The sequence below is a fragment of the Zingiber officinale genome, chromosome 2B (genome assembly GCF_018446385.1).
Source record: "Zingiber officinale cultivar Zhangliang chromosome 2B, Zo_v1.1, whole genome shotgun sequence".
Taxonomy (NCBI): domain Eukaryota; kingdom Viridiplantae; phylum Streptophyta; class Magnoliopsida; order Zingiberales; family Zingiberaceae; genus Zingiber; species Zingiber officinale.
The window spans coordinates 96,482,252-96,497,011 of record NC_055989.1 but is presented as its reverse complement, the minus strand read 5'-3'; the positions used below and the strand labels follow the sequence as shown (position 1 = coordinate 96,497,011).

At 38.1% G+C, this 14,760-nt stretch overlaps 1 protein-coding gene across 1 annotated transcript; it reads left to right on the top strand.

The window, feature by feature from the left end:
- Positions 1–532: 532 nt before the first annotated feature.
- On the top strand, positions 533–3,848 carry LOC122046448 (very-long-chain 3-oxoacyl-CoA reductase 1-like). The gene is made up of 3 exons (XM_042607156.1): positions 533–1,332; positions 1,652–1,721; positions 3,381–3,848. The coding sequence occupies exons 1-3, from the start codon at positions 692–694 to the stop codon at positions 3,636–3,638; spliced, it is 969 nt and encodes a 322-aa protein (XP_042463090.1). The 5' UTR covers positions 533–691; the 3' UTR covers positions 3,639–3,848.
- Positions 3,849–14,760: the final 10,912 nt, after the last annotated feature.

The window sequence follows — 14,760 nt, the reverse complement described above, 5'->3', positions numbered from 1 at the left end:
GTTGTCAGGTAAATTAAAAAATATTCTTAACTGGTGGTTTAAAAGTCTAATATTTCATAATTATATATCTCATTTTAAAAAAAGGGTAATGCTAAATGGTCAAAATCTGATCAACTAAAATCAATACATGCAAGTGTACATATGGGTATTTTAATAATATCATATGTGTACATTAATTATATACATGTACATACATATATTCTAATTAAAAGATAAAAAATTCTAACTGATCATATTCTGATCAACAAGAATTATTTCTATAACTATATGAGATCAAATGGTAAATATCTGCATGACAACTTATCGTTCTGCTCCTATATATCATAGTCCCGGGGTAACAACGCATTTGTACTAGGTTTAATTCATGGAATAAAATGAGCAGGGAAAACATCTATCAACTCTTTAGCCCACCGCATTTATAATCCGTCCCCTTGAATTAGACACCCCATTTATACGCGGACGGCGGTGGGCTAAAGCCGACCGACTCAACTGCCACCTACTATTCTCGCTATTAAATATTCCAAAGCCAGCGGGTCGCTCCAACGCTCGCCACGCCACGCTCTTTCCGTGGCGAGCCTACAATTTGTTAATTGCTGCCACTCGCTCTCCGACTCCAAATCTCCAACCTAATGGATCATTGACAGCGTCGCCCCCACCTCTCCGGCTGCTGCTCGATTTGCTGCCTCGAGACATGGCCGCCTGTTCCTTCCACCAACACCTCCAAACCCTACCCACCTGGCTCCTCCTCCTAGCCGGCGCCGGCCTCTTCGCCCTCCTCAGGATCTCCCTCCTCCTCCTTCGCTGGATCTTCGTCACCTTCCTCCGCCCCGGAAAGAGCCTCCGCCACTACGGCTCCTGGGCCGTCGTAACTGGCTCCACCGATGGGATCGGCAAGGCCTTTGCGCTCCAGTTCGCCCGCAAGGGCCTCAACCTCGTCCTCGTCGGCCGCAGCCCTGACAAGCTCCGCGACGTCTCCGATGCCGTCCGATCCAGGAACCCCGCCGTCCGCGTCGAGACTGTGGTCGTCGACCTCGCTGGCGACCTCTCCGAGGGCGTCTCCCGTCTCCGGGAGGTCATCCAAGGGCTCGACGTCGGTATCCTCGTCAACAACGCTGGCGTCTCCTACCCCTACGCGAGGTTCTTCCACGAAGTGGATCAGGAGCTGCTGAGGAACCTGATTCAGGTGAACGTGGAGGGAGTGACCCAGATCACGCAGGCCGTGCTTCCGGGGATGCTGGAAAGGAAAAGGGGCGCAATAGTCAACATCGGCTCCGGCTCTGCCATCGTCATCCCTTCTGATCCGCTCTACTCCGTTTATGCAGCTACAAAAGCGTAAGATCTGTGTTCCTATTTGTTCCATGGTTCATTGTGCCTATGCAGTTATATCTTCTAATTCTTAAAAAAAAAAAGCCGTATGTTTGGTCAAGTGAAGGTAAATAAGATCTTTCATGCTAACTGGTAATATCTAACTTATTTGAATAGTAGTTTATTTGAATGGTAGTTTATACTGCCATCAGGTGCTTTTGTGGACTAACTTGAGATTTACTTCTCTTATTTTTTTTCTATTTACTAAACTTGGGTTGCTTGCAGCCTATATTGATCAATTCATTTTTTTGTTCGAAAAGGGTTGTTTAATTAATACTGTTTTCAGGTACATTGATCAATTCTCAAGATGCCTCTACGTTGAATACAAAGGCAAGGGAATAGATGTGCAATGCCAGGTAGTGTAAACTTTCAAATAATAACAGTGAAATTCAATTACAAATGGGGCGTGAATAAGTTTATGTTACCTTTTGTTGATATACTAGGAAATTTCTATGTAAATAGTGAGTCAGATGTAAATAGTGAAATTCAATTCTCATGGGTGCTTGCATACATGAATCTATCATGAAAAAATATTTTGCAGTTTCTTTTATTTAGAATTTCCACCAAAAATCAAGAAAGCGAAAAGTTGTTTCATTGCTGTCTAAATATTTTAAAATCATTTGTTTTCATGTGGATCTAATTTGGAGATGAACAGGAGAAAATAATTTATTTAGAACAGAGTGTACATTCCAAATGTGATCTTATTATCCTGAATGTTAGGGCTAAAATTCTAAAACTAGACAGTTATTTTCGAACAGTTAATTTTTCTTTATAAGTTAAAACCTTTTCCCAGTTATCTGAATTCTCACATGAAATGGTGAAATTTTAATGGTTCCTTGAGTTAGCTGCTTGTATCCTTGTACGTTATCTTTTTTAGTCATGTCCGAGGAGTGGTGGATCCTTAAAGAAAACCAAATTTGAAAGAGAGTTCTTATAACTGTTCTTATGTTTGATAATTTATTTGATACCCTTGCACGTTGTGTGGCTTGAGTTTCTCACCTGTTTCTGTCATTTTCCAGTTGGAATAGATCCCCTAAGAAATTATTGGTATTGCTGCATTCAGTTCCACGCAAACATGTCCTGCTGCCTTTTTTATCTTCCTCTGGATTAGTTACTTAGCTACTGGAACTCTGAGAAATGAGATTCCTGTATTATGTCCATCATGCTATATACTTTGACAATGAAAGGTTAACTGCATGAATGCAACAAGGAAATCATCTCTTATGTGGATAGGCTAAAAAATATGAGTTAATGATATTGTAGTGTTATTTTTATTTAGATATTCTAGCACTAACTGTTACATCTGTCAAATATTGAGTTAAACACAAATGTGGATTAAATGATAGGGATGAATTATTTTGTATTATATGTATGCTTATGTTTGTGGAGATTTGGTAATCAAATTGTTAAATCTTATCTTTCCTTATCACCATATTTGGTTCACACAGCCTAAAAAAGAAAAAGCGATGCAGTTTCTAATTGCGATAGGAGTATCAATCTGGTTATTGTAACACTGAAATAATCTCACATTATCTTTTAGGATGTTCTCAGTATTGAAAGCATAGTTGGCATCAATTTACTTTGTAAACAAAATGAGACACATTTTTCTAAGTTTGAGCATAGGAAGTAGTTGTATATATATATATATATACACACATATATATCTTCCATCTTCAATGAGTCCCTTAGTTGTAAATAATGTATGCACTCACATTTGATATGTGCCTCAACGTCTTTATCATGCTCCTTTGAAAACAAGTTGCAGACACTACAACTTGTTATTACCTTGAACAATAACAAAATATTCATTCCATCCTAAGGAAGATTGGTATATTACATCGCTCAGTTTGTTTCAGTAAAGCCATGCTCTAGTTTTATCCTCTTTTTTTTTTTTTCTTTTTGAAAACATGTTGGGCTTTAACATGTTGATTATTTCTCTATCATTATCCCAGCCACATAAGGTCATTTTGTTGCATTTGGCATGATCATGACGAGGTTTCTGCATTGGAATGCAGGTGCCCTTGTATGTAGCCACCAAGATGGCATCCATCAGGAGATCTTCCTTCCTTGTTCCGTCAGCAGACACTTATGCTCTGGCAGCTCTTCGATGGATTGGCTATGAGCCAAGATGCACACCTTACTGGCCCCATTCACTCATATGGTGTCTACTTTCACTCTTACCTGAGTCCATCATTGACCAATGGCGCTTGCGCTTCTGCATGAATATTCGCAAGAGGGGGCAGCTCAAGGATGGCAAGAAGAAAGACCAGTAGTGCCTTTAATCAAAATGTTAGCCATCTGTTCAACTTCTCCAGTATGCGATCCTGATCTCTACTCTAGAAGGTGTAGGATGTTTCTTGCCATTTGAATTTGTCTGACTTTGCCTCTCAATTTCGATTTATTTTATACTCAAATTCCTGTATCTCCTTTTGCTGCAAACAAGGTGACACGGTATGCTTAAAATAACACCCAGTTCAATTTTCCTTGTTGACCCAAACACAAATCAGTGGGAAAAAAAAATCAACAGTATGGTAATTCATCCAATGCTTCTCTAAGAGTGTTCAGTCGCATTGCTCTTTGATGTTTGAACTATCTTTGCAAGTTTACTTGGCACCACCATAGATGTCGATCTCTTATCGACTCTATCAAATAAGATGTCACAGAGTGCCAATCATCCAACCAAAATATAGTATCGTAATCATTCTCGATCAAATGTTTTATGGATAGCAATGCATATTTCTTATGACCAGTATGAATATCAAAACAACAGCCAAATTTTGGATCTCTCTAACCCCCCACCCCCCCACCCCCCCTCAAATTAGGGCATCTATTGTTTCTCTTTACATAAAAAAGCATAGTGATTTATTATGTTTTTTCGAATTTGACGTTAGATATACCTTTGAATATTCTTTGGTGCTCGAAGCAATTTTGTTTTCCTTTTCTTGATGCTTTGATGAAGTTGAGGACTCGTAAGTCACTTTGGATGTTGAGGTTGAACATTTTTGTTGATCCAGTTTTCATTGTCATTCTTCCTTGATGTATTCAGAGGATGTGGATGCTTCAATGAATTTCACTCTCAAATGTTGAGCACCTCTCGTTCTTGGATTCTTCTTGTTTGGAAGTCTACGGCTTCACATTCTTAGATCCTACAACTTCCTGTTCCGCCAAGGGGTTATTGTGGAGGTTAATCTACTTATTCTACAACTCGTGGATATTTTTGTGCACACAAATTTTACATAATACATTGTTAGGTGAAGCATCAACCAACATATTTGTTACCTTAATCTTTGCCTCAAATATTTGAACTTGATCTTTCGTCCATTCCTTTCTCTTAATTATTCTTCCCTTCTATCTTTTGAATCTATGGAAGTCTTTTAAAGCGGATCAATTTTCAAAGTTCATTAGCATCAAGTACTCCACGGAGTGCTTTCAAGAAGAAAGTTTTCCTCATCAAAGGCTGACAGGGTGTAGATATCGCGTTCAAGTCTAATTTCCATCTCCATGAAAGAAAGAGCTCGGATCACAATTGATCCTTCGCTTTCTTCTCTAACCTTGTGGTCGATCAATAGTTAAACTTCTCAAAATGTCCAAGTTTTATTATCAATTGTAGGATCGAATGATGAGGCTAGAAGGGGAGAGTGAATAGTTGATCACTATAAAAGCATGCTTAAAAGTCTAGAATCAAAGTTAGTATGCAAGGATATATGTAATACAAATGACAAAATCAAATGCTAACACTTATTCTTTTAAGTGATTTGATACCTTTGGCTCCTATTCCATGGCTATATCGTGTCAACGAGTCACCCCTCGTATCCCTTAAAAGCTTCTATTTTTATTTTTTTCATTTCTAAATCCGTAGAGAAATCTCTTATAACTTTGCCTACAAGATAAAAATAAGAAGAACAACAAAATGTGTAAAATATTGATAAAAAAAAGGAAAACAATTACAGAGATAGAGAATGATAAACTTTTATCATGACTTCTTTCACTTGCTTTCACTTCACTTTCATTCAATTTCACTATTGCTGAAAAGCCTCCAAAATAAGAGGAGATCTTCTGGGCCGTTTTTTGCGGTCTAGAAGATGCTCGCTTTTCATGCATTGATTGGAATGTATGGTCCCCATCTAATTTATAAATGGGGATCATGCATCCCTACCAATATATGAAAATGGAGCATCCTCTGAACCGCAAAAGCGGTCCAGAGGATCCAGCCTGCTCCAAAGCTTCCTTACATATAATCTTCATGTTCAATCAACAACTTGTTCTACCCTTGACCAATTAACTATTTTTGTGACCACTTCAACCTTCAATTTGCCAATGGATTTGTTAGTTGATTGCATCTGCTTCCAATTCGTTATGTGACCTCCTAATGGATACTTGAATTGAATGATCCCACTTTTAGTTGACCGTGGGCAAGGTCTGAACCGGACCTAGTTCAAGCTCACAACCAGGTCAATAGGTCGGATACCTAATGACCCGGGTCCCTGTCGGGCCTGTTAAGATTCCAACCCAAAAAAATCACCGAATTGGTGATTCAACCAGTTGGTTCAGGTTTTATTTTGTTTTGCTTTTTTTGTTTGAACATTTGGAATCGACGGTTCCAATTGTTGCAACCGTCGATTCTAGTCGTTGGATATAAATAGGAGGGGTTTTTTTGTATTTTTCGATGGTTGAGATCATTTTTTTTATCAATAACAATGATTTAGTATCCGTTACTCTCCAAATTTTATAAATTGAGAGCTCATTTCATTGTTTCCACACCCATCTCTTCACGCTTTCAACTCTAATTCTACACGCTTTCAACTTCCACTTTTGAGTTTCAATTACAATGGAAGGAGACTGAGGAGGTTCATCATCTCGATCTTGGAGGGATAAGGAAATAGTGAATCCAAATGAGACTAATCAACTTCCCACACCTAAAACACAAGGAAGTAACAGTGCAATTACTTCTAAGATTCAGAAAGTTCCTTCTTTAAAATATTCTATTTTTACTAAATATTTTGAGAAGGTCATTTTTCCGTTGGGAGAATTACGTGCAAAATGTAAGTATGTAATGCTTTCTATGAATTCCAAACCACCATCGGCTATGGGTCGTTGAAATGATATATAGAAGCGAAGCACCCAACGGAATATGGAATTGACCGTTCTCAAACATAATTTTTTTAGATCTTTCACTAGTTGCAGTACTGATTTTGGTTTATTTTTATATGCTAATAGGAAATTAAGAGATTTATTTTTATAGAACATCTTTGATTTAGTTTTAGATTGAAATACACTTTTGAAAATTTTTGTAAATAATCTCTTAATTCATGTGCTAAATGTGTTTTTAGAACTACGTACGTTTACTAGTACAATTTAAAAAAATAGTAAAATAAGAGGAAAAAATAATTAAAGAATTTAGCAAATTAAATAATAAAATTTCTTTATATTATGATATTTGGAGTGATAATTGACAAATACATTTGTATATGAGTGTGACTTGCTATTAGATTAATAACTCCTAAAATATCCAAAATAAATTGTTAGCTTATAAAGTTTTTGATGAATTACATACTGCATATAATATCATAATTATTATGTTTAATTTTAGAAGAATATGGATTAATTTTAAAAATATTTTTAATATCATTTGATAATGTTAGTTCTAATACTGCTAGTATTATTGAACTAAAATTTATATGTGACATATTATGGGTGGTTTATTTTTTTTCATATTCGTTGCATATATCATATTTTAAATTTATGTGTTCAAGATGATTAAAAATTTTAGAAAATTATATTAAACCAATTAGATCTGTGATTTCTTATTTATGATCATGTTCATATATAATGAAACAATATGGTAGATTTTATAAAAATAATGGAATAAGGCCAAAAAAATGTTAACGTGATGTACTAACACGTTGGAATTCAACTTATCAATTCAATATAGAGAATTATTATGTTCATTTTTTGTACAAAATATTAATAATATTAATATATATTTATTTTCACAATAATGAAATATGTATAATAGTATTTGTAAAATTTTAAAAATATTTAATGATGTAACTAAATAACTTTTCAATTTTTATTATCCTAGTTCTCGTTTAATTTAAGAATGTTTTTACAGTATAGTATTAGTTTTAAATAAAAATAATATCAATAAATTTTTATCTTTATGTATATAAGTAATAAAAATGAAATGAGAAAAATATTTTTTTCTTATTCCTAAAATTTATTTAGTTGTATTTACTGTAGACACTAGATATAAATTAGAAGTTCACAAGAAATATTAACTTTGTATTATATACTTTAATCCATTTAAAGATTATTCATCCTAATAATATTGTATATAATATGATATTTATAAAGAATATAATATAAAATATGAAATACAAATTAATATTCATGAAACACAAAATACTAATAATAGTAATAATTTAAAATTTATAAAAGTATAAATTTTATTATAATAATGAATGAAATATTCAATGTTGATGCTAACATTTTAGATGAACGACGATCGATTTTATCTCTCGATTCGTTGGAAGCCCAAGTATTACTTGACGATTGGAACAGGGGTAAAAAAAGAATATAAAGAATGCAACTATCAGATGAAGAAGTCAAAGAATTTGATATTGAAGGAACAAATACTATTAGGAATGGAAAAGAGATGTGAGTAGCAATACTAGTGTACCACTTCTCAAGGTAAAAAGATAAAAAGGTAAAAGAAATGCATGAGCTTTAATTCTCCTATATTTTAAGAGAATACGTAGTCAACTTAAATAAGTACAAATCTTTTTTATTTTTATTTTTTTATGAATTTATAATTTTATTTTTTTTAATGTAATAATCTTGAACTGTGATGAATTATGGTGAACCAAACAATGAAACTGATGGTTTCGAATCATGAATTGACTTCGAATCATGATCCATAATCATTTCGACTATTACAGTTAAAAGTCGATCCTAAGAACCATCAAACCGGTTCCGAACTACAACAGTCAATTCCAAACCATCTAACAACTCTGAATCATAATCGGGTTTACTTCTGCATGGTTGTTATACCGTAGCTGGATGAGTATTGGATGATGTCTACAAATCTCTCTTAGATTCCATCTTTCCTATTGTGTTATTAATTCTGCTACTGTACATAGTCTTTTGACATTGTAAGTCAATTGCGTAGTAAGTAACCTTATATGAATTAACTACATAGTTGACTTGTAAATTGAAATATTTTATTTGTTGGTAAATTAACCTTATTAAGACGGTGCGATGCTAGTCATGTTTACAAACACAACACCAGGATTTTACATAATTCTCAGCCTCCTAAGACTGTTACCTAATCTCTACTACCACTGGTATTATCCTCCTCTAATAAAATCCTGAGATGGAAAAACCTCGTCCTTTCGGATGGGTCTAGTGGCTAGCGCATGAGATGTTGTCATCATAAGGTCTGGGGTTTAATCTCAATGTATTTACCTTTTGCCATCTGAGATGGAAAAATCTCTTACAACATTTGATAACAAATTACAGATCAATGAAGCAGTGAAACAAGAAAGAAAGAAGAGAAAATGAAAAACCTTGAAAGGCAATCTATTCTTCACTTTGCAAGCATGAATGAGTAAGCCTTCAAGCATAAATCGTGGGCAGAAAGAGCAAGAGTGGAGAGATTGAATAGAAGCTAAAATCTCCTTTTATACAGCTTTTAGTCAAGCACAGTTTGGCACATTCCTCTCACTGCTCTTACCTATGAATCAATTGGGGTATGTGTTGACTGTTGACTCGATCGTTGAACGATGACTGACTTCTGGTCTACAATTGATATCATCCTAAATTTTGAATAATATTCAACTGATAACGATCAATCGAGTTGGACAGTCGAACTGAGAACTTTCTGTTATCGTTGAAACACCCAATCCATTGATTGATGCCTTTTAGTCGGGTTGGCTAGCTGAACTGAGAACTTTCTGTTCTCTTTAAAATGATATTAACAATCAACTAATATCTATCAGTTGAATTGACCCATTGAACTGAGAACTTTCCCTTCTCTCCGAAATATTAAAATAATCAACTGACATCTTTGATCAATCGACTAATAATCAATTAGTCATATTGCCCAATCGATTGCTAAACTCTATTCACTTTACTATCAATCGATTGTGCAACTCGACCATTAAAGTTATTGTGCACAAACCCTCAACTTGTTTCAGGGTTTAGCACATTAGTCTATTGCTATGTTATCGACTGTCGTCATCCCTTCAGCCTAACTTGGGGTCTCACAAATCCTAAACTCCCAATAGACATCTCCTTTTACCATCAATCGATTGATATAGATGTATCAGTCAACTGTTGCACTATTTTTAGCTATTATTATGGTTGAGTTTGCCTAGACTTCGTCTACCCTCAACTGTAGTTTACCTCATGTAAGAGATCCTATTTTCTGGATTTTTGTGCTTAGAGTCTTCGTATCTCCAAGTCTTCATTTGCACTGTGTCCAATCTCCTACTTTGAATGGTTGCCAAGAATCCCGTCTTCAGTTTTCTTGGACTTCCCTGTCTTATAGTCGGTCTTTAGACTTGCCAGGATTTACTTTTGTCAAGAATCTGACTTCCTTACTTCTTGGACTTCCATTCCTTCCCTCCCATCTCCAAGTTTGCAATGACTTTTCGTACACACTTAACACGAAGGTGAGACTTCGCATTATCCATCTTAATTTAAATACGGTCAAATATCAAAACGGCATACCAGAACATGATTGCTCCAATAATATGTCTTTTTTTAATATTTGACAACTCGTTTAGGCTTATCTAATGATATCATGGTAATGAATAATTCACGTAGTCATAATCATCACACACTACATAAATTTTACTACACATGCCATATATGAACTTAAAAACTCTAATTCTCCTCCTTCGTCAAAAATAAAACGAGTTCTAAAAAACGGAGCTACCCCTATAAGCATGCATATGACATAGGATGAAGCTTCCCCTTTAAGATCATAGCGACAATTCACATAGAACACAAGGAAAAACATGCAATTCAAACAAAACAAACAGCATAGGACTATATAGGAACACAAAACAACATCAGAGCATTACTTCAAAAGAATGAATATCCAACGTCATACAATAGTGGCGATCAAAAAGTAAATATTCAACCATACATAAGCCAACGTCAAAACATACATGAGTTAGACAAAGATAATTAGTACAATAATAATAGTCCAACTATCATAACGATCAATCATCATCATTAGCAGGAGGTGGTGATAGAGGAGGCGGAGGTTGCTGCCCCTGAGTTTAAGATCACAGCATCTCATATATATCGAGCTGATGGTGCTCGAAAGTCCAAATTTGATTATGCACCTTGATGCAAGGGTATCCCTTAGGTGCAATGTGGCTAATAAGGTTAATGATCAAGCCAGAATAACATGCAGGGTCAACAACGACCCCAACTCATGGTTATTCCCGACTCCCGACTCTCGGCTACTCCCGACTCCTAGCTACTCCCGACTCCAGATTACTCCCGACTCTCGACTCTCGACTCTCGACTCCGACTCCCGACTACTCCCGGCTCCTGACAGCCAACTCTCGACTCATGATTCAAGCTCCCTCAAATAAACAGTTCTAACTATCAAGGGTTGGAGCAATGAAGCGTTATGCTATTCTCGGAAGATAATGTATACGGTAGCTGTTATTGGAAGAAAGGCAAAAAAACACAGCAATTAACTTAAACATAAATGGATCGTAATAGACATTTATGTCAGAGAACATGGCCACGACAACAAGAAACAAGGGGGGTGTGGGAAGAATGTGTTAGAGAAATTCCGTCCTATAAAATGTGATTGACTCTTATGAGCAAAGGTACACGTGCACACGTCCTTTCAAAAACCCTAATTTCCGATAAACACCTTCTTCTTCCGTAATTGATTTGAGCATCGGAGTAACTTCACCGAGAATTTCCCTGGCTGTCATTCTAATTCATTTCTTGTGAGTTTTCCTCTTCATAGAATAAAAGCCACGCCATTTTCCTCGTTAGCAGTAACAACAACGTATTACCAGTGAGTCATACATCTCCGTTCTTAGGCAGGATCAAATTAGTGTCGTTTGTGGGAACACTGAGCTAGGAACTGGACTGAGATGATAGATGGATGACCTTGGACGATCTAGTGCGAAAGCTAACGAAAGGGCAAATGTTATCACCATAACGACAAAAGAGTTCAACAAACTTGTGGCGCCTCCTGTACAAGCGGTGTTAAGGGGCAACACTAACCTTCAACATTCTCGAGATTTGTGCCCTTAAATGAGCAGTCGTCCCAATCCGTAGAGGTGGCACCGACATTATAGCCTAGGTTGAACAGGTCAGGAGAAACACAAAAGGCGCATTCCGGGCCCCTACTAGCACTTTCGCTATGAGGGAAGAATCTCTAGGGTCTTTAGAGGAAATCCCCCATCGAAGTCCCTCTAAGGAAAAGATGTATTTGTCTAGTGAAAAACCTGATGCTAAAGGCCCTCCTTTTTCATCAAGAGTCCTTAAAGATAAATTTCCAAGGCATTTCCGAACCCCAAAAATTGGAGAGTATAATGATGCAACAAATCCTGAAGACCACCTTTCTAAATTTAAAAATGCTGCCTTATTACATCAGTAGATAGATGGGGTCAAATGCTAAGTTTTTCTAATGATGTTATCAGGCTCGGTATAAAGATAGTTCAACCGCCTTCCAACATCCTCCATACAGTCTTTCGAGGATTTTAAGACCATATTCATGAGGCATTTTGCCACCAGTCGAAAGTATTACAAGATCCCTCATGACCTGTTCGCCCTCTAATAAAAACCCATGGAATCCTTATTTGCAAAGCTTTAACAGAGTGGCCATGGATGCACCTTTGGTCAATCCCCAAATGCAAGTCAGTGCATTTTCTCAAGGCTTAATCGATGGGGATTTCTTTAGATCCCTGATGAAAAAGTCCCCGACTGACTTTGATGGGTTACAAGCTCAGGCTATCAAATATGTCTAAGTAGAAAAAGCTTAATTTATCAAAAGGAAGGAAGTACTAGTCCAAACGTCAGCGACCACTATGGCCGATCGAAGGGTGCCTTTTCCTTCCTTGCGGAATCAGGATGCCCCAAATCATAAGGAAGAAAAAATTGTACAAACGATAGAGAATAACCCGACCAGAGAGTTAAGTCGGGAGCACATGGTGAAACCTTATTGTGATTTTTATTGGTCGAGTACTCATTCTGTTTGTGCGGGAAGCATCCGACGATCGAACCGGTATTTTGATTATGTCAAAGGGTTCAAGTTAAGTTGGTTTGTTATCTAATGTGTGTGAATGAGTTTGCAGGAAAGTCCTAACTACAGTTAAGCAGGTGGAAAATCCTAGGGGGTGGTAACCCTTGGTGGTGGAAACCCCTAAGGGACGGTAACCTTAGGTCCTAGGGAGTGGTAACCCTAGGTGGTGGAAAACTCTAAGGGGCGGTAACCTTAGGTCCTAGGGGGTGGTAACCCTAGGTGGCGAAAAATCCTAGGGGGTGGTAACCCTAGGAAGAAAGTCCAGTCGGTCTGGAGGACCGGACTGACATCAGGTATGCTCTCTTAAGTGGAGTAGGTGAGGACGTGTTCCCCGCGGAGGGAACAGTAGGCACCGGTTCGACCTAGGGTTTCTGGTCGGAAATTCGAAGTCAGAACCGGACAGTCCGGAGACTGCCAAAATATTTCTGTTATTATATTTATTATGTGCTAACTTTGTTTTGCAGGATATGTTGGTATTTTGTAGACTAACATGTTTTACAGGGACTAAAAAGTAAAGTGTCTCGGATGAACAATACCCGAGGCGCCCTCATGGAGCTTGGAGGCGCCTCGGGTGCAGAGGAGGAGAAATGCGCGCAGCAAGGCCGGAGGCGCCCTCATGGAGGCTTGAGGCGCCTCGGACAGCCTTGAAGGCGCCCCTCAAGGAGCATGGAGGCGCCTTCAACAGGATGAGCGACGAAGAAGTCTCAGCTTATCCACGCGCGGCTGACTCGACAATTAGAGGCGCCCTCAAGGAGGTTAAGGACGCCCTCAGCAGGCTTTATAAGGAGATCTCAACCAACAATTTGAAAAAACACATTCCAAGTGATCCTTCTTCCGTGTGCTGCTCAAGAGATGTTCCAAAAGTGTTGTAGCAACACCCCGACGACTCGGAGCTTCAAATTTATGATTTCTTAGTGTCGGTATAATTTCTAGTACATTTATAGTTGTTTCCCAAAGTAAACGCTCAACGAGCGTGGGCCTTGGAGTAGGAGTCGCCCTAGGCTCCGAACCAAGTAAATACTTGGCGTCTTTTTGTGTTTGTTTTCTTATTCCGCTGCTTAACTCTCGTCGAATTTTCGAAAACGATAAGTGAAAGCCACGAGCGCTATTCACCCTCCCCCCCTCAAGCGCTTCCCGATCCAACAATTGGTATCAGAGCGGAGTCGCTTTGATTTGGTGCAACCACCAATCAAGCATGTTTTTTGTGGTGTTTTTCAATTTTTTGAAGTCGATCGGAATCGGTATTCTTGTCGCCTTCCGATCTAATTTTTTCGTAATCAAATTCTTCTCTTGAAGTCGGTGCAACACCACTCGAGATCGTATTTTATTTTTCTTTTAAACCGCACTACTAATCCAGGATCAAGTCCTAGGACGAGTTTTTTGATTTTTTTTCTTTGTGCAATTGATTTCGCTTTCAATGGCTCTCCAAAAAGGCTATAGCACTGCCCCCCCCCCCCACCGCTCTTCACCCGAGATGACTTCGGTTACTGGAAGGGTCGGATGGAGTCGTACCTTCAAACTAACTTCGAGGTATGGATGATCATACAAACCAGTCTTGAACTTCCACTCGACGACTCTGGAAAACCGATTTCATGCGTGAACTGGGATGCAAGCATAATCAAGAAAGTAGAAGCAAACGCCAAAGTAACCTGTACACTTCAGTGTGGTCTAACCAAGGAGGAGCTGAACCGTGTCGGCCCATTCTCGAGCGCTAAAGAACTGTGGCAAAAGCTGATCGAGTTGCAGAGGGTGCGTCCGACACTAAGGTAAGCAAGAGGGATCTAATTCTCAATAAAATTTATAATATTAAATTGCAAGAAGGAGAGATGGCTAGCCAGCTCCACGTCAAATTTTGGTTGCACGCGAGCCCGGGGTGCCCTGGGTCTGGGCGCATGGACCCAGTTCGGGCGCCCGAACCAAAGTCAACTTTTGGTTGACTTTTTGTTTGGATCTTCCTCTCCAGCTCCGCTCCCTTGGGTGTTTTCGGCCATCCGGAATAGAACTCACCCGAACCTATTTTTTTGGCATTCTCGAGCAACCTTCCGCTTTGGCTTCTCGTCCCTCGGAACCATCGCGCACTTCCTTCTCGTCCGCCAGCGTACTCTTCCGCAGCG

Coding starts and splice junctions, on each gene's coding strand:
- LOC122046448 (XM_042607156.1), top strand. CDS start 692: ATGGCCGCCTGTTCCTTCCACCAACACCTCCAAACCCTACCCACCTGG. Junction 1,333..1,651: donor GTTTATGCAGCTACAAAAGC/GTAAGATCTGTG, acceptor TACTGTTTTCAG/GTACATTGATCAATTCTCAA. Junction 1,722..3,380: donor GAATAGATGTGCAATGCCAG/GTAGTGTAAACT, acceptor ATTGGAATGCAG/GTGCCCTTGTATGTAGCCAC.